Source organism: Oryx dammah, unplaced genomic scaffold (assembly GCF_014754425.2).
Source record: "Oryx dammah isolate SB20612 unplaced genomic scaffold, SCBI_Odam_1.1 HiC_scaffold_11232, whole genome shotgun sequence".
NCBI lineage: Eukaryota > Metazoa > Chordata > Mammalia > Artiodactyla > Bovidae > Oryx > Oryx dammah.
This window is the reverse complement of record NW_024080625.1, coordinates 5,256,343-5,276,296: the sequence shown is the minus strand read 5'-3', so window position 1 is coordinate 5,276,296 and position 19,954 is coordinate 5,256,343. Positions and strand designations below refer to the sequence as shown.

Below are 19,954 nucleotides of genomic sequence, written 5' to 3'. Positions count from 1 at the left end.
CAACACCTGGAGCTTACTCAAACTCATGTTCATTGAGTCGGTGATGCCATGCAACCATTTCATCCATCGTCTCCTTCTCCTCCCGCCTTCAATCTTTCCCAGCATCAAGGCCATTTCAAATGAGTCGGTTCTTCACATCAGGTGGCCAAAGTATTGGAGTTTCAGCTTCAACATCAGTCCTTCCAATGAATATTCATTGGAATATTCAGGACTGATTTCCTTTACGATGGACTGGTTGGATGTCCTTGCAGTCCAAGGGACTCCCAAGAGTCTTCTCCAACACCACAGTTCAAAAACATCAATTCTTCGGCACTCAACTTTCTTTATAGTCCAACTTTCACATCCATACGTGACCATTGGAAAAAGCATAGCCTTGACTGCTGCTGTTGCTGCTAAGTCACTTCAGTCGTGTCCAACTCTGTGCGACCCCATAGATAGCAGCCCACAACAGACCTTTTCTGGCAAAGTAATGTCTCTGCTTTTAAATATGCTGTCTAGGTTGGTCACAATTTTTCTTCCAAGAAGTAAGTGTCTTTTAATTTCATGGCTGCAGTCACCATCAGCAGTGATTTTGGGGCCCCCAAAAATAAAGTCAGTCACTGTTTCTGTTGTTTCCCTATCTATTTGCCATGAAGTGATGGGACCAGATGACACTACCCTTATGGCAGAAAGTGAAGAGCCTCTAGATGAAAGTGAAAGAGGAGAGTGAAAAAGTTGGCTTAAAGCTCAACATTCAGAAAAGTAAGATCATGGCATCTGGTTCCATCACTTCATGGGAAATAGATGGGGAAACAGTGGAAACAGTGGTTGACTTCATTTTTCTGGGTTCCAAAATCACTGCAGATGGTGATTGCAGCCATGAAATTAAAAGACGCTTACTCCTCAGAAGGGAAGTTATGACCAACCTAGACAGCATATTCAAAAGCAGAGACATTACTTTGTCAACAAAGGTCCATCTAGTCAAGGCTATGGTTTTTCCAGTGGTCATGTATGGATATGAGAGTTGAACTATAAAGAAAGCTGAGTACCGAAGAACTGATGTTTTTGAACTGTGGTGTTGGAGAAGACTCTTGAGAGTTCCTTGGACTGCAAGGAGATACAACCAGTCCATCCTAACGGAGATCATTCCTGGGTGTTCACTGGAAAAATTGATGTTGAAGCTGAAACTCCAGTACTTTGGCCACCTGATGCGAAGAGCTGACTCATTTGAAAAGATCCTGATGCTGGGAAAGATTGAGGGCAGGAGAAGGGGACGACAGAGGATGAGATGGTTGGATGACATCACTGACTCAATGGACATGGTTTTGGGTGGACTCCAAGAGTTTGCGACGGACAGGGAGGCGTGGCGTGCTGTGGTTCATGGGGTCACAAAGAGTCGGACACAGATGAGTGACTGAAAGGAACTTAACTGATGGGACCAGATGCCATGATCTTCGTTTTCTGAATGTTGAGTTTGAAGCCAACTTTTTCACTCTCCTCTTTCACGTTCATCAAGAAGCTCTTTAGTTCTTCTTCACTTTCTGCCATAAGGGTGGTGTCATCTGCATATGTGAGGTTATTGATATTTCTCCTGGCAATCTTGATTCCAGCTTGTGCTTCTTCCAGCGCAGTGTTTCTCCTGATGTACTCTGCATATAAGTTAAAAAAGCAGGGTGACAACAGACTAACTTGACGTACTCCTTTTCCTATCTGGAACCAGTCTGTTTTTCCTTGTCCAGTCCTAACTGTTGCTTTCTCACCTGCATATACGTTTATCAAGAAGCAGGTCAGGTCATCTGGTATTCCCATCTCTCTCAGAATCTCTCACAGTTTATTGTGATCCACACAGTCAAAAGCTTTGGCGTAGTCAATAAAGCAGAAATAGATATTTTTCTGGTACTCTCTTGCTTTTTCGATGATCCAATGTATGTTGGCAATTTGATCTCCAGTTCCTCTGCCTTTTCTAAAACCAGCTTGAACATCTGGAAGTTCACGGTTCACATTCTGTTGAAGCCTGGCTTGGAGAATTTTGAGCAGTACTTTACCAGCATGTGAGATGAGTGCAATTGTGTGGTACTTTGAGCATTTGGGGGCATTGCCTTTCTTTGGAATTGGAATGAAAACAGACCTTTTCCAGTCCTGTGGCCACTACTGAGTTTTCCAAATTTGCTGACATATTGAGTGCAGCACTTTCACAGCATCATCTTTCAGGATTTGAAATAGCTCAACCGGAATTGGATCACTTCCACTAGCTTTGTTCATAGTGCTCCTCCTAAGGCCCACTTGACTTCACATTCTAGGATGTCTGGTCTAAGTGAGTGATCACACCATCATGATTATCTGGGTCACGAAGATCTTTTTTGTATAGTTCTGTGTATTCTTGCCACCTCTTTATAATATCTTCTGCTTCTGTCAGGAATATACCATTTCTGCCCTTAATCAAGCCCATCTTTCCATGAAATGTTCCCTTGGTATCCCTAATTTTCTTGAAGAGATATCTAGTCTTTCCCATTCTATTGCTTTCCTCTATTTCTTTGCACTGATCACTGAGGAAGGCTTTCTTATCTCTCTTTGCTATTCTTTGGAACTCTGCATTCAAATGAGTATATCTTTCCTTTTCTCCTTTGCATTTTGCTTCTCTTTTTCTCACAGTTAATTGTAAGGCCTCCTCAGACAACCATTTTGGTCTTTTGCATTCATTTTTCTTGCAGATGGTCTTTTTCCCTGTCTCCTATACAATGTCAGGAACCTCTGACCATAGTTCATCAGGAACTCTATCAGATCTAGTCCCTTAAATCTATTCTCAAAACAGCATTGTGAAGAGACACTCATGAGAAAACACAAACCTGAAATGTAGCTTCAGCAATTGTGTTAATGTGCCCATGCCCCAGCTCCCTTATCTTTAAGATGGTAACCTACAACATGAGAGAGCTGGTTTAGAGCCAAATGGAGCAGCCAGAATACCTTATAATGAACATGAACAAATCAGAGCTTTCACATTCTGGATATATCAAATCTGTCACAGTTTTGCTATTTTATGTCTCTTCCATGCTTATCCCCATAGTCTTCCAATTTAAGATGCTGCCTTTTTACAGATTCAATTTATCTTGGTAAGATTCTGAGGATCTTCCTTTCATCAACATTTAATAAAATGAATTCTCACAGTGTATTGCCAGCAGAGTAAATAACTTATCTTAATTTTCTACATAATCTATACATACTAAATCACCCCCTGAAACCAAGTACAGGAGGCATTTAAGAAGAAAATTTGTGATCAAATATAAAGGAACCCTAAAGCAGAAACTTTAATATGTAGACAGTTTCCTTTAAATTGAATATGGCTTAAAATAGAACATTATGGTAAAGGAATATAAAATGATAGTTTACAAAAGCTATATGCGAACAGTGTTATGGAACATATCTACTTTTTCAATTAGGTCAAGAAGCAGAGTTAAAATGAGTCACGTTTGGTTCAGAAGCATATTTCAAGAGACCATGGTAGCACATCTATAAAGCATTTTCCTTCAAATCAATTAAAATACCCCTCCCAAAGAAATTAAGATCAATATTAGTCTCATCTCCATCGAATAGCTAATTTTTATTAGGCAAATTGCATTTTGTCTTTAATTGGACTGAATGATATTTGTCACATGAGTCAAAACTAAAATGACAACAGGCTGAGTCTACATTTATCTACATTTTCTTCAAAACAGCAAACAAGGAGGTGATTTGTATTTAGAAAACATAACACAACTTCATAAAACTTTGATTTGACAAAACAGGGTTTTTATTTATTGGGAAAATTATTTTACAATCACTAATTTACATGATTGCAAAAACAATTAGAATTTTCTGTACAGTTGAGTTATAATTGATACCTTAAATTTTTAAAAATTTTCTCTTTGCCAAAGAAATTTTAAAAGTATTACAGAAGTCAGATTTTTAAAGAGACATTTACTATGTTTACATAATTGAAAGAATTTTAAAACACACATGAAGAATTTCCTTACCTTGCACTCATAGAGAACACATACTCCAGAAGAGGAATAGACTGTATTTCTTTCTCCTTCAAAGTATGTCCGTCCTTGAAATTGGCATATGGCTTTGGAAGAAAAAATACAAATATATATATATATATATATTAATGTTTTGTTATGAAAAATAGCTTATAGATGTTCACATCATTTTGTCTCAATATTTCACGTTCTTGTGATTTTTCAAGGTGCCTGAGTAACTATAATCCTAAATCTAATCCAGCATAAGTAACTTGTAGGCCCAAGTTACATTCATGCTTATTAAATTCAAAGAGGAAAATAAGGTATATCATGGATGAGAGGTAATGGCAAGTCAGAATTAAAATCTAGAAAAGGGGTGTTGATACGTAGACTCTAAGCAAGTTGCTTGCCTGCTAGATGATGTCACACTTAAGGGCACATTAAGCAGGTGCTCAAGGCAGCTACTGATTCAGGGGCAACACAAATATGAGAAAAGTTCATTCTTTATATACCACTGCAGAATTTTAAATTTTAAGACAGAAAATTAGAAAGAAACTATTTTACCTTCAGTACATATATGTATATTTATGTTTTATGGGTTGGGGTTATTTATAAGTACACGTGGATTGCTGCTGCTGCTGCTGCTGCTAAGTTGCTTCAGTCGTGTCCGACTCTGTGCGACCCCATAGACGGCAGCCCACCAGGCTTCCCGTCCCTGGGATTCTCCAGGCAAGAACACTGGAGTGGGTTGCCATTTCCTTCTCCAATGCGTGAAAGTGAAAAGTGAAAGTGAAGTTGCTCAGTCGTGTCTGACTCTTAGTGACCCCACCAGGCTCCTCCGTCCATGGGATTTTCCAGGCAAGAGTACTGGAGTGGGGTGCCATTGCCTTCTCCAGCACGTGGATTAGGGCTCCCTGTTTAAGATGTTGAAAGGTCTTAATCTGCCATTGCATCCAATGTCACATCCTGCCTTGCATCCATTGTTGTTGTTGCCGTTTAGTCACTAAGTTGTGTGTGACTCTTTTGTGACCCCATGGACTGTAGCCCACCAGGCTCCTCTGTTTATGGGATTTCCCAGGCACGAATACTGGAATGGGTTGCCATTTCCTTCTCTAGACGATCTTCCTGACTCAGGGATTGAACCTACATCTCCTGCACTGCAAACATGTTCTGTACCAGTGAGCCACCAGGGAATTCCCCTTATATGCATTATAGTTACATAAAATTAAAACAAAACAAAACAAAACTTCAGACTTGGGGAAGATATTTTTAATTAATAAAATTCATAGAAGGTATGAAATAATGTTTTGAAAATTTCAAAATATTTACAATATACACATTTACTTGATGGAAACCATTTGCTTGTTTTGAAATGCTTATTTTGAAATGAGTATTTTGCACCACCTATGTTGATTCATCACCTAAATAGAAACAGATTTACCCTGAAGCTAATTAAGCTTAACTTTCAGCTTCCTTCTCTGGCTTAGACTCCCTTCTATGACTCTGAACCAACTTTTTTCACAAATTTGTACTGTTTTTCTTTCAAAGGGCACTTAATATTGTATGCTTTGGAACTTCATGACACCTAGATCAACCTAAGCTAATTACTTCAAGAGATCAGAGGAAGTAGTCATCTGATAAAAAGAAAAAGACACATGCAATTTGGTAACCCTATTTGCTAAATCTAATTTTCAATTACATGCTAAGTCACTTCAGTCATGTCTGACTCTGCAACCCCACGGGCTGTAGCCCACCATGCTCATTCATCCATGGGATTTTCTAGGCAAGAATACTGGAGTGGGTAGGCATTCCCTCCTCCAAGGGATCTTTCTGACCCAGGGACTGAACCCAAGACTCTTTATGTCTGCCTGCACTGGCAGGCAGGTTCTTCACCACTAGTGCTATCTGGGAAGCCTTTATAACTACATGGATTTTACAAAATGGGTGTAGACATTTTCTTTTAATTCCATTGTGTGAGTTAGAATAAAGTCACTCTTCAGAATTTATATATCCTATTATCTTTAAAAGTATGACTTTGCCTATAAAATTTATAACAAATAAATTAAACATAGTTCTATTAGCAATATTGAATATATTTATATATGGTTGTTCAAATATTCATATTTAATCCAACTTTCATTTTTGCTCAAAAGTTAACTGATTATTTAAAAGATGCACATTTAAATAATGGAAAGTATACACATTTAGATATCATATTAAAAAGCAGAGAGATTACTTGGCTAACAAAGGTCCATCTAGTCAAGGCTATAGTTTTTCTAGTAGTCATGTATGGATGTGAGAGTTGGACTGTGAAGAAAGCTGAGTGCTGAAGAATTGATGCTTTTGAACTGTGGTGTTGGAGAAGACTTTTGAGAGTCCCTTGGGCTGCAAGGAGATCCAACCAGTCCATTCTAAAGGAGATCAGCCCTGGGTGTTCTTTGGAAGGACCGATGCTAAAGCTGAAACTCCAGTACTTTGGCCACCTCATGCAAAGAGTTGTTTCATTGGAAAAGACTCTGATGCTGGGAGGGATTGGGGGCAGGAGGAGAAGGGGACGACAGAGGATGAGATGGCTGGATGGCATCACCGACTCAATGGACGTGAGTTTGAGTGAACTCTGGGGGTTGGTGATGGACAGGGAGGCCTGGCGTGCTGCGATTCATGGGGTTGCAAAGAGTTGGACACGACTGAGCGACTGAACTGAACTGATACATTTTAAAATGCCATCCTTCACCCGATCTCCTTACTCAGCTTTTATTAGCAAATTTCACTACATAATATACATTACTGGCAAATTGGCTTTGAAAGTTTTGAAGCTTGCTGAAAGAGAATACACTTACTTGCATAAATTATATTACTTAAAAGCTGGCTGAAGCTTGCTCACTCCTGAATATTCAAAATGAAACTATAGATTTCAGTTGCACACTATCTATCATATTATGAATTAAAATAGCATGTGCATTGACTTAATGAATCTGATTGATTGTAAAACATGCCTCTCCAATGTGTAATTTTTGAGTTTTTTTTTTCTTATGAGATTGTATAACCTCAAAATAACAAGATCTGGCATATAGTGTGTTCAATTATATCAATAACTACTACATATTTTTCAACAAGGAGAATAAATAAAATTTTACTTCTTCATCACCTGCCAATCAAAGGTTCCTAGGCCTATTCTGCCAATATTATACAACTTGATAACTGCTGCCTATTCAAATCCAAGGATATGTTGAAAAAAAAGAAAAAACAAAAACTGATGCTCCAATTTTTTTTTAGAACAGAAGGAAAAATAAACGCTGTTCAAAATACAAGGGTAAATACTTCTTACACAAAGTTTCATGATAATTTAATATTCATGCAGAGCAGATGGACCTTCTGTTCTAAACTCTTAATTCAAAAGACTCAAACAGGCAACTTGTGAGACAATAGGGCACCAAATGGAGCTTGGCTGAAGGAGAAGAACAAAACGAATGAGATCACATTTGCTTCATTCTGTTTCAAGCAATGAGCACAAACAGGATGAGCTTAGCTTAGAGAGAATCCAAAGTGAGTGATTTTTGATCAACTGTTGTGATTCTCCATAATTCTAAGGTTTACTTCAAATATCTAGTCATGTCATCAGGATATGCCTTCCCTAGGCTCTTTAGCAGTAAATGTTAAGAAACTCAGGAATATATACATTCCTAATCATTCCTAAAAATACTACAAGGAATCCGCAAAATACCATTAGGATAGCTCTGGGCAAAAGGAGTACACTGCAGGAGTAAAAGTCATATTAATTTATTAATACATATAACAAGCATGTACTGATCTCCTATTAATATGTCAGGTAGTCTGGAAGGTACTAGGACTCAAAGATGAGAGACATGATTCACGCCCTAATGCTGAGTAGAGAAGACAGATAGATGTGTACAAAGATAACTATAATTGAGACATTCATGACTGAGATGTAAATACAGGAGATTCACTGATGAAATGGGAAGGGATAACTGGATCAGGGCTGAGGAAACAAAAAGTGCTGTAGAAGTTGCCAAACTCTGGCAACAGCAACAAGTCAGCATCATCCTAGGGATAAGGAACAAGGAGAGGAAATGGTTCTACTGGGACCCAAGGATGAGCCAGAGTTATGAAGTGAGAGGCAGTTCAGTGGGAGCTGAAATCACCAAAGACATAGGTACCACCAGAAACCAAGCCTGGTGCAGAGAAGGTGTAGAGAACAAACACAAGGAGAGTGTTTCTCTCCTGGCCTTCCAATTTCCTGCTGGCAAGGAGACCATGGTAATGTAGTCTGCAGAAGTCTAGCTTATAGGACACAGAGTAGAGCAGAGAAGGAGACAGAACTGAGAGCAAGGGTTTCCCAGGAAGAAATCACCAGCCCCCAGCACTGGTGGCTATCATAGTAATGCAGTTTAGACCATGAAGAGAAACAGTTTACAAAGACAGGCTGCTTGGACAAGCAGCCAGTTCCACTGAGACAGTGGAACCTAGTGCAAATAAAATTTGAAGAGGGAAAATTGAGATGTTAAGAAAAATACAGTATCAAGCATCGAACCTGGACTGGCAATTCGGCAGATTCATGTTGACGTATGGCAAAACTAACACAATATTGTAAAGTAATTAATCTCCAATTAAAATAAATAAATTTATATTAAAAAATAATTTAAAAACTACAGATCTATTTTAAAGAAAAATCCAGACAGTTTATCAAAATGAGATCCATAGTCAAGGAGAAAGCAAAATGAAGGAACTGGGCTGTTCAAGTGCTAAAACAGAGGAAAGGAAGCAGATCAGATTCATGCTCCAATTTTAACCAAGACCAGTCCCAGCAGGTGTCAGGGACAAAACCTCATAAATAAGAATAATCACTGTGACTACCACACTGACTGCAAGAAAGTCTCTAGAATTCCCCAACTGAACTGCACCTCTCTTCTTACCCATTTCCAGCAGAGTGTAAAGTAAATCACTTCCTCAACAAACCAACAAAAGAATAATCATTTTGCTGTATTTTTTTCTTCTTTAATATAATTGCCTTCACATGTTCATATTCAGAGGCTTCATTTCTTTCCTAGTCATGGGATGTGTGTGTCTGTGTATATGTGTGTGTGTGTGTGTGTGTGTGTGTGTGTGTGTGTACAAAGCATTAAGTTTCTTGTGACATAACTCTGGATTCATATGTCCAAATCATTTACCATTATACTGCAGAATTCTGCTAATTAGACTGAATTTTCCCAAAGATCTGAATGCCCTAGTGTTTTCCCTGCTGCTGCTACTGCTAAGTCGCCTCGGTCGTGTCCAACTCTGTGCGACCCCATAGACAGCAGCCCACCAGGCTCCCCTGTCCCTGGGATTCTCCAGGCAAGAACACTGGAGTGGATTGCCATTTCCTTTTCCAATGCATGAAAGTGAAAAGTGAAAGTGAAGTCGCTCAGTCGTGTCTGACTCTTAGCGACCCCATGGACTGCGGCCTACCAGGCTCCTCCGCCCGTGGGATTTTCCAGGCAAGAGTACTGGAGTAGGTTGCCATTGCCTTCTCCAGTGTTTTCCCTGCTTCCTTCAATTTCAGTTCAGTTCAGTTGCTCAGTTGTGTCCAACTCTTTGCAAACCCATGGACTGCAGCATGCCAGGCTTCCCTGTCCATCACCAACTCCCAGAGATTGCTCAAACTCATGTCCATCGAGTCTGTGATGCCATCCCACCATCTAATCCTCTGTCATCCCCTTCTCCTCTTGCCTTCAATATTTCTCAGCATCAAGGTCTTTTTAATGAGCCAGTTCTTTGTATCAATGACCAATACTGAAGTTTCAGCTGCAGCATCAGTCCTTCCAATGAATATTCAAGATGGATTTCTTTAGGACTAACTGGTTTGACCTCCTTGCTGTCCAAGGGACTCTCAAGAGTCTTCTCCAACACCACAGTTCAAAAGCATAAATTCCTCAGTGCTCAGCTTTCTTTATGGTCCAACTCTCACATCCATACATGACTACTGGAATAACCATAGCTTTGACTAGACGGACCTTTGACAGCAAAGTTATGTCTCTGCTTTTTAATATGCTATCTATGGAGCTTTTCTTCCAAGGAGCAAGTGTCTTTAAATTCCATGGCTGCAGTCACCATCTGCAATGAAATTGGAGCCCAAGAAAACAAGTGTGTCACTGTTTAAATTGCTTCCCCATCTATTTACCATGAAGTAATGGGACTGCATGCCATGATTTTGTATTTTTGAATGCTGAGAGCTAGCTTTTTCACTCTCCTCTTTCAGTTTCATCAAGGGGCTCTTCAGTTCTTGGCTTTCCACCATAAGGGTGGTGTCATCTGCATATCTGAGGTTATTGACATATCTCCTGGCATTCTTGACTCTAGCTTGTGCTTCATCCATCCTAGCATTCTGCAGGATGTACTCTGCATATCAGTTAAGTGAGCAGGGTGACAATATACAGCCTTAACGTACTCCTTTCCCAATTTGGAACCAATCAGTTGTTCCATGTCCGGTTTTAACTATTGCTTCTTGACCTGCATACAGATTTCTCAGGAGGCAGGCAAGGTGGTCTGATATTCCCATCTCTTTCAGATTTTGCACAGTTTTTTGTGATCCACACAAAGTAGTCAATGAAGCAGAAGTAGATGTTTTTCTGGAACTCTTGCTTTTTCGATGATCCAGCAGATGTTGGCAATTTGACCTCTGGTTCCTCTGCCTTTTCTAAATCCAACTTGAAAATCTAGAAGTTCTCAGATCATGTACTGTTGAAGCCTTGCTTGGAGAATTTTGAGCATTAGATCTGATAGACAGAGTGCCTGAAGAACTGTGGAAGGAGGTTCAAAACATTGTGTAGGCCACAGTGAACAAAATCATCCCCAAGAAAAACAAATGCAAAAAGGCAAAATGGTTGTTTGAGGAGGCCTCACAAATAGCTGTGAAAAGAAGAGAAGTGAAAGGCAGAGAAGGAAAGGAAAGATATACTCATTTGAATGCAGAGTTCCAAAGAATAACAAGGAGAGATAAGAAAGCCTTCCTAAGTGATCAATGCAAATATATATATATATATATATATATATACATATACATAGGGGAAAACAATAGACTTGGAAGGACTAGAGATCTCTTCAAGAAAATTAGAGATACCAGGAGAACATTACAGGTAAAGATGGGTACAATAAAGGAGAGAAATGGACCTAACAGAAGCAGAAGATATTAAGAAGAGGTGGCAAGAATATACAGAAGAACTGGACAAAAAAGATCTTCATGACCCAGATAATCACGATGGTGTGATCATTCACCTAGAACCAGACATTCTGGAATGTGAAGTCAAGTGGGCCTTAGGAAGCATCACTATGAACAAAGTTAGTAGAGGTGATGGAATTCCAGCTGAGATATTTCAAACCCTGAAAGATGATGCTGTGAAAATGCTGAGCTCAATACACCAGCAAATTTGAAAACTCAGCAATGGCCACAGGAATGGAAAAGGCAGTTTTCATTCCAATCCCAAAGAAAGGCAATGCCAAAGAATGTTCCAAGTACTGCACAATTGCACTCATCTCACATGCCAGCAAAGTAATGCTCAAAATTCAAAAAGATCGTGGCATCTGGTCCCATCACTTCATGGCAAATAGATGGGAAAATAATAGAAACAGTTACAGACTTTATTTTCCTGGGCTCCAAAATCATTGCAGATGGTGACTACAGCCTTGAAATTAAAAGATGCTTGCTCTTTGGAAGAAAAGCTATGACCAACATAGAAAGCATATTAAAAAGCAGAGACATAACTTTGCTTACAAAGGTCCGGGTAGTCAAATCTATGGTTTTTCCAGTAGTTATGTATGGATGTGAGAGTTGGACGACAAAGAAAGCTGAGCACTGAAGAATTTATGCTCTTGAACTATGGTTTTGGAGAAGACTCTTGAGAGTCCCTTGGCCTGAAAGGAGATCAAACCAGTCAATCCTAAATGTAATCAGTCCTGAATATTCATTGGAAGGATTATGCTGAAGCAGAAACTCGTATATTTTGGCCAACTGCTGCAAAGAACTGACTCATTCAAAAAGACCCTGACACTGGGAGAGACTGAAGGCAGAAGGGGTGACAGAGGATGAGATGGTAAGATGGCATCACAGACTCGACATACATGAATTTGAACAAGCTCTGTGGGTCAGGGTGCTGCAGTCCATCATGTAGCAAAGAGTCGGACATGACTGAGTGACTGAAGTGAAGTGAACTTCAAAGACCTAATCTAAGCGATTTACTGAGTATATTACAGGTACATATTTCAAGATACAAGGTTTCTAGGGGTGGGTATTCATTCATTCATACAGTCTTCTCACTTTTCAGACTAAGAAGTGAGCCCCCCCTTGAAGTCAGACTAACCCAAATGACTGTAGTTACTCTTATTATTAGTATTATTATTAATATTAACCAATGTCAACCGTGTATTTACTATGACTCTGGTATACACTGGTATGAGCGGGTACATTCACATCATGTGAATTATGTTACTCAGAGCTGTACAATTAACAGCCTATTCAGCCATAGGTAGGAAAACTAATTAGAACTTGGGTAAATTCAATACAATGCTATAACATTTGGTACATATGTTTTACCAAGGCTATATTAAGTGTCGCTAATTACACAGTTTTAGCACCATAATTAAGAGAATATCTGCAAAAGCAGTTAATGTGAATTATTTTCACTTCACCACCCCTATTTTAAAAATAAATAAGAAATAGGAAGACAGAAAATACTACAGATTCGGATTTGAAAGTCAGCAGTTGTAAAAAAGTGAAAAGGAATTTATAGAACAGATTGAGAAATGGATAAGTGCAAGAAGCCATTAAAATTCAGTCATATATTACACATTAAAATCATGATTTATTAGTCATTAATGCAAAGATTAAAAATGTAGATCCCTCTAATGAGATTTAAATCAACTTCTGCAAAGCTTTGTAGAAAGAGTTACCCAAGTCTATCTAACAATATTTTAGAATATAAAAGCAAAAAGACATATTTCACTTCTAAACATTTCCTCACTCATTACATATCTAGCTTTCCCTGTTCATTACTGAATTGAAAACACATAAGTCTACTCTAAATTTCCCTATTGGTATCAACACCTTTAAAAATGATATAACACAAAACTGAAAATTATAGATATCAAGAGAAAACCAGTATAAGTCACTTAAAGAGAAATGGGATTTATGATTTCTTTAAAATTATCTTTGAAAACAGTAGGTATCAGTGATCTTTAGGTTGTTTAAGCTTAAACAACCTAAAGGTTGTCCCTTAAGGACATAGTTGTATAAAGTAGTGGTTTTCATATGGTGTTTTTTGAAATCTTGATTTTCTCTGGGCGGGCTCTTAAAAACCCCATGTACAATGGCAGTTATTTCATTTTGAGTCAATATGATAGTTATGTGTTCAGTTCAGTTCAGTTCAGTTGCTCAGTCATGTCTGACTCTTTGGGACCCCATGAATCGCAGCACACCAGGCCTCCCTGTCCATCACCAACTCCCAGAGTTCACTCAGACTCATGTCCATCGAGTCAGTGATGCCATCTAGCCATCTCATCCTCTGTTGTCCCCTTCTCCTTCTGCCCCCAATCCCTCCCAGCATCAGAGTCTTTTCCAATGACTCAACTCTTCGCATGAGGTGGCCAAAGTACTGGAGTTTCAGCTTTAGCATCATTCCTTCCAAAGAAATCCCAGGGCTGATCTCCTTCAGAATGGACTGGTTGGATCTCCTTGCAGCCAAAGGGACTCTCAAGAGTCTTCTCCAACACCACAGTTCAAAAGCATCAATTCTTCGGCGCTCAGCCTTCTTCACAGTCCAACTCTCACATTCATACATGACCACAGGAAAAACCATAGCCTTGACTAGACGGACCTTAGTCGGCAAAGTAATGTCTCTGCTTTTGAATATACTGTCTAGGTTGGTCATAACTTCCCTTCTGAGGAGTAAGCATCTTTCAATTTCATGGCTGCAGTCACCATCTGCAGTGATTTTGGAGCCCCCCAAAATAAAGTCTGACACTGTTTCCACTGTTTTCCCATCTATTTCCCATGAAGTGATGGGACTGGATGCTATGATCTTCGTTTTCTGAATGTTGAGCTTTAAGCCAACTTTTTCATTCTCCTCTTTCACTTTCATCAAGAGGCTTTTTAGTTCCTCTTCACTTTCTGCCATAAGGGTGGTGTCATCTGCATATCTGAGGTTATTGAGATTTCTCCCGGCAATCTTGATTTCAGCTTGTGCTTCTTCCAGTCCAGCGTTTCTCATGATGTACTCTGCATATAAGTTAAATAAGCAGGGTGACAATATACAGCCTTGACATACTCGTTTTCCTATTTGAAACCAGTCTGTTGTTCCATGTCCAGTTCTAACTGTTGCTTCCTGACCTGCATACAGATTTCTCAAGAGGCAGGTCAGGTGGTCTGGTATTCCCATCTCTTTCAGAATTTTCCACAGTTTACTGTGATCCACACAGTCAAAGGCTTTGGCATAGTTAATAAAGCAGAAATAGATGTTTCTCTAAATCAAAATGGTTGGATAAGAAAATATCTCATTAAATGTAATTATTTATATTTATATTTTCACTAGAACTTTTAAAAAAGAATACATAATAAATGTATTCTTGAAACAGGCTAAGACTTTGTGGAGTCAAACAAAAATATCTTAGAGTGTTTCAATATTTTTAAAAGACCCTAATCAGCCATGCTGCATTTATCCAGCCCAGAATCTTTTCTGAAATCTGGCTTCACTTCTAGTCAGTTTTTAACAATATGGTTGTAATAAAAGTTTTGAGCACTAAGTGCTTTAAATTAATTTTCTCTCTTCTATGATGCTTAAATCTCTTTTATGGTACTGAACCCATTTTTCCTTTCCTCTAGTTAGTTGTACACTTTTTACCTATCTACATGAGACAGGGAGACAGTGTCTTAATTTGTCTTTGGCACCCAGCACTGGCCTTGGATAATAAACTCTAAAAGTTTTGATTTTCTAAGTCGTTCTTCCAGCTTCCTATTAGATGAAAACTCTGAAAACAAGAAAGAAGACATACAGATGGCTAACAAACACACGAAAAGATGCTCAGCATCACTCATTATCAGAGAAATCCAAATCAAAACCACAATGAGGTACCATTTCACACCAGTCAGAATGGCTGCGATCCAAAAGTCTACAAGCAATTAATGCTGGAGAGAGTGGAGAAAAGGGAACCCTCTTACACTGTTGGTGGGAATGCAAACTAGTACAGCCACTATGGAAAAACTGGAAATAGAAAAAAACTGGAAATAGAACTGCCACACGACCCAGCAATCCCACTGCTGGACATACACACCAAGGAAACCAGAAATGAAAGAGACACATGCACCTCAATGTTCATCGCAACACTGTTTATAATAGCCAGGACATGGAAGCAACCTAGATGTCCATCAGCAGATGAATGGATAAGAAAGCTGTGGTACATATACACAGTGGAGTATTACTCAGCCATTAAAAAGAATCATTTGAATCAGTTCCAATGAGGTGGATGAAACTGGAGCTGATTATACAGAGTGAAGTAATCCAGAAAGAAAAACACCAATACAGTATACTAACACATATATATGGAAATTAGAAAGATGGTAGTGATAACCCTGTATGCAAGACAGCAAAAGAGACACAGATATATAGAACAGTCTTTTGGACTCTATTGGAGAGGGAGAGGGTGGGATGATTTGGGAGAATGGCACTGAAACATGTATAATATCATATAAGAAATGAATTGCCAGTCCAGGTTCGATGCATGATACTGGATGCTTGGGGCTGGTGCACTGAGATGACCCAGAGAGGTGGTACAGGGAGAGAGAGGGGAGGGGTGTTTAGGATGGGGAACATGTGTATATCTGTGGCAGATTCATGTTGATGTATGGCAAAACCAATATAATATTGTAAAGTAATTAACCTCCAATTAAAATAAATTAATTTTAAAAAAGATTCAACATTCAAAAAATGAAAAAAATAAAATAAAATAAAATTGGTCCTCTCTGATCTTCATGGGCCCCTTTATATTTGGCCTTATCCTTTAATTTTGCTTCCTCTAGTAAAAGTTCTATAAATTGGTTCTCACAGAAATATTTTGCCTTTTCCATAAAATGGCAGCTTATGTTCCACTGGAGCAAGGATGGAATACTTGAAATGGGAACAGATTTGTCTATCAGTTACTGAAAAAGTAGCTGGCCACTGTCAGGCACCATGAATAATGTCAAGGCAACATACACGATGCAAGTCTGCTTGAATAATTTGATGATAAAACTTTATGCTTCCTCTCCATAAAACCAAATTTTATGAGTCAATGCTGTTGAAATGATCAGAATTTCAGACTGTTTAAATAATTTACAAATTCATTAATTATAGATGATTGCTTCCTTTAACTAAATCTCATTAATTGTTTGGGAATTTAGCTGTTTGCAAAACTAATATTAGAGTTTAGGAAACGAGAGCATGAGAGTAGATGTGCCAGCTTCCTATCTTAGCCTATGTATTTCATGTCCTTGGGCTTCTACAGGACCAAAGAGTACTTCTCGTAGGGGGCCTTAAATTTAGGTCAGTAGCCAATTCTTCCAAAAAGAGAACAGGCCCTGAAACACCACAAATCTAGCAGTAGTGAGGAGTGAAGAGAAAGAGGAGGATAAAAATAACTTCCAAAATAGAACAGAAGCAAAAATTCTAGCACCCTAACCAGACCAGCCTTTGGATTAGAAGGCCAGATACTGGGAAAGCAAGAACTGGATATTTAGAAGATCATAGCAAAAAAACGCCAAGCGTATGACTGGAAAGAAGAATTCAGTACCTTTGTCCTTAATTTAATTCTACACAATTAAAGTATAACTATGATAAATCCTGAAATTCTTTTCATTTAGCTACCTTTCCATCCCTGACCTTTTCTTGATCCTACCTTATATACCATAGAATGGATTCTTTTTAAAAAAACGATGTAATCAACTCACTTACTCTCCTAGGGACAACAAAAATAAGTTTAATGAATGAAGGTAAAGACTTGGAGAAAAACATATTCATGTTAATACATGAATACTATTAAGGTGACAACATGAACATAAATGAGGACAGCTTTTACAAAGAAAACATAATACATAAAACAATAAGGAAAAGTTCATATTTAAATCTCCCAGTTTCAAAGCCAGGACTAGAATTCATCTGAAAATACTTCTGGGTATCTTTTCTCACCACTAAGAATCCAGTGACCTCAGTCAAAATTTAAACACTTAATCTTTAGTTTAACTTTGAGGAACATACTTCCAAAATGACCTGCACCTTTTAACATATATTGTTTCATTATTATATGGACAAAGATATTGAATACTTTGTGAATTGTAAAGCACGATTCTTTTCATTATAAACCACACACTAGAGCTCACCAAAGGATCATAAGCAAACACCCTGAGTGACCGTGCAATTTTAAGGCCTATGTGTACTGGCAAAACAAAGAAAGAATGGTGGGGAGTTGGGAGGATAGTTCTCTTGGAAGGACGTATTTCAAATGCTGTTTCTTGAGGGGTATATTAATAACACATTCTATCATACAGAGCATATGAGCCAAAGGAAGAGAAGAAGCAGAAGGTTAAGGGGAGCTGGATCTGTGTAGAATAAGATATACAGAGGGCCACCACAATGAGGAGGGAGGAGGGAGGAGAGAGGAGAGGAAGCAGCAGGGGTCAGAAAAATTATAAAGTGAGATGGAGCAGGAGGAAGGAAAGCAGAAAGCAAGAACAGGTTAAACAGGAGAAGCAAGATAATTTCATAAAAACTTGCAGCAAGAATGGCAACACCTGGAAATAAAATGCATTTATGATAGCCTCCTGTCTGCCAGGTGCTGTTCTTTGACGGTGCCTTCCTGCCATCAAGAAGCATTCAGCCTAGCATGCAAAACAGGGAGCACACACACAAGGAACTTCACACAACTCAGAGGAAGAAAAGCATCTTTTGAGAGTGAAACTGAAAATGGTTTCCAGAGGAGGAACATTTGAAAATGACCACTGCAGGATAATTGCTTTAATGTGATTTATATCAGAGAAAGAATACTCAGATAGTCAGAGACCAGAGAGAATAATAATCATAATAATATACTGAGGACCTGAATCTGTAAGCTGGAACTGATTTATGAACAGTTGATTATAACCAATGTATATTGTCCAAATTTACTCGGCCAACAGTTCTCAACTAGATACATATTAAAATCACTTGAAGAGCATTTAAAGCTCTACACCCAGCTGCATAGTAATAAGAATCTCAGAAGGTAGGACCTGGGCTTCTTTATTTTTTGAAGCTGTCCACATATATAGCTAAGCTTGAAAACTACTTTACTCTGCAGAGGAAAAAGAACTAGAAAAAGAGAAAAATACAATTAACATTCCAAGAGAGACGGTCACATAGATATTCAGTAGAAAACCAGTTATTCCATGTTATCTGGATAGATATTTGGTCCATTGTTTGAAAAAAAAAAATCAGTTAAAGTGAGAAATCAGAGACCACAATAAATAAGTACCTTGAACATTTTAATTAAAAACACACCCTTATGCATTCAGTGTTTTGAAGTAGAACACTTTTCTTCAGTACAGCTTCATTGATTGTGCTTCATTGTAATCTAGATTATATAAAATAAAATTTATAATGTGTTGCCTACAATTTCTAAGTTTTTGATTGCTTTAAGGGTAACAAGATAGATACTCATAAAGCAATCTGAAAGGGATTATTCTTGTTTTCTTTTGTATTTTACAGCTGTCTTACTGATATGTAATTCAAGAGTATATTTTTTAGCAGTTTGAGTTTACCATCTTTTTCCAAAACACTCAATTTTTATTGAAAGAAAATGTATTTGTTTCACATTCATATTTCATTGATTCACATATTATGCATGTATATGTATTTATAGTATTTCCATAATATTAGACTTACTGTACAAATACAGTTGCCATAAATAGGTCTGAAGAAAAAATCCACCTCTTGGTTAGCATGCAAATCTAACTTATGCTGTCACGGCAGCATAAATGCATAGGCTTAGCCTTAAGGGTCGTTGATATTTAACTTTTTTTTTTACAGCACCAATGAAAATCACAGATGAGTCCTTCTCAAATCACCTAGAGATCTTATATAAATGAAGATCCTGATTAGGTGGATCTGGAGTGGGGCTGAGATTTGGCATGTCTCACCAGCTCCCCAGTGATACTGATGCTTCTAGTCTAGCGATCACACTTTGCGACATGAAGTTGTAGATCACTGATTATCAACCCTACCGGTACATAAGAATCAATTAGGGAGATTGTCGAAAATACCAGTGTGTGACACTCAGGCCAACTAAATCACAGTCTCTTGAGGAGGGGCCTGGACGTCAGTATTTTTAGAGCATTCAATTGATTCCACTGGACAGCCAGTGTTGAGAATCATAAATTCAGGGATCTTTTAATATGCATCTCCATGCTAGATAATACAAAAGTGACTTACAGGAAATCTGGCCAAAATTATTTTACTCCTATGCTATAGTTAAGCATAACAGTATACACCTAAAGATCTGTTTCCAGTAGCTTCTTAACTTCTAAATCACTTATAACTTCAAAAAAATAATGGAAGTGGAGGACAAGGCAAACGGAGAAGGGGTAGGAGGAGATGCCAGGGGGAGACAGAGAAAGAGAGAATTTATGTATGCTGTGAAACTGGAGATGAGCCTCATTAAATACAGCTGGACTTGTATTTTGAGACAAAATATTTGTTGAAATATTTCGCTGCTTTCTATTTTCAGACAATTTTCCCCCTTAGGGGGCCAATTAAGTAAAATTTTCTACAGCTATGCTAAATGAAACATTGAGGTTAAAATGTTAAACACATTAAGTCTGGAAATTAAGAATTAAATTACCCTCAAACTTAACACTTCTCATAATAATATGTCAAAATTTGATTACATTCCCCCAAAGCCTCTGGAATTACGAAGTGAAAGGACTT

The 19,954-nt window shown here is 38.2% G+C and overlaps 1 protein-coding gene across 3 annotated transcripts in view; it reads right to left on the bottom strand.

Annotated features, from left to right (window-relative positions):
* LOC120861347 (protein kinase C-binding protein NELL2) overlaps positions 1–19,954 on the bottom strand; it is a 382,658-nt gene that overhangs the window by 220,349 nt on the left and 142,355 nt on the right. For all 3 annotated transcript variants that reach the window (XM_040236996.1, XM_040236994.1, XM_040236995.1), the window contains one exon: positions 3,990–4,081. In XM_040236996.1, the coding sequence (XP_040092930.1) occupies positions 3,990–4,081 (92 nt within the window). The remainder of the gene's footprint in view (positions 1–3,989; positions 4,082–19,954) is intronic.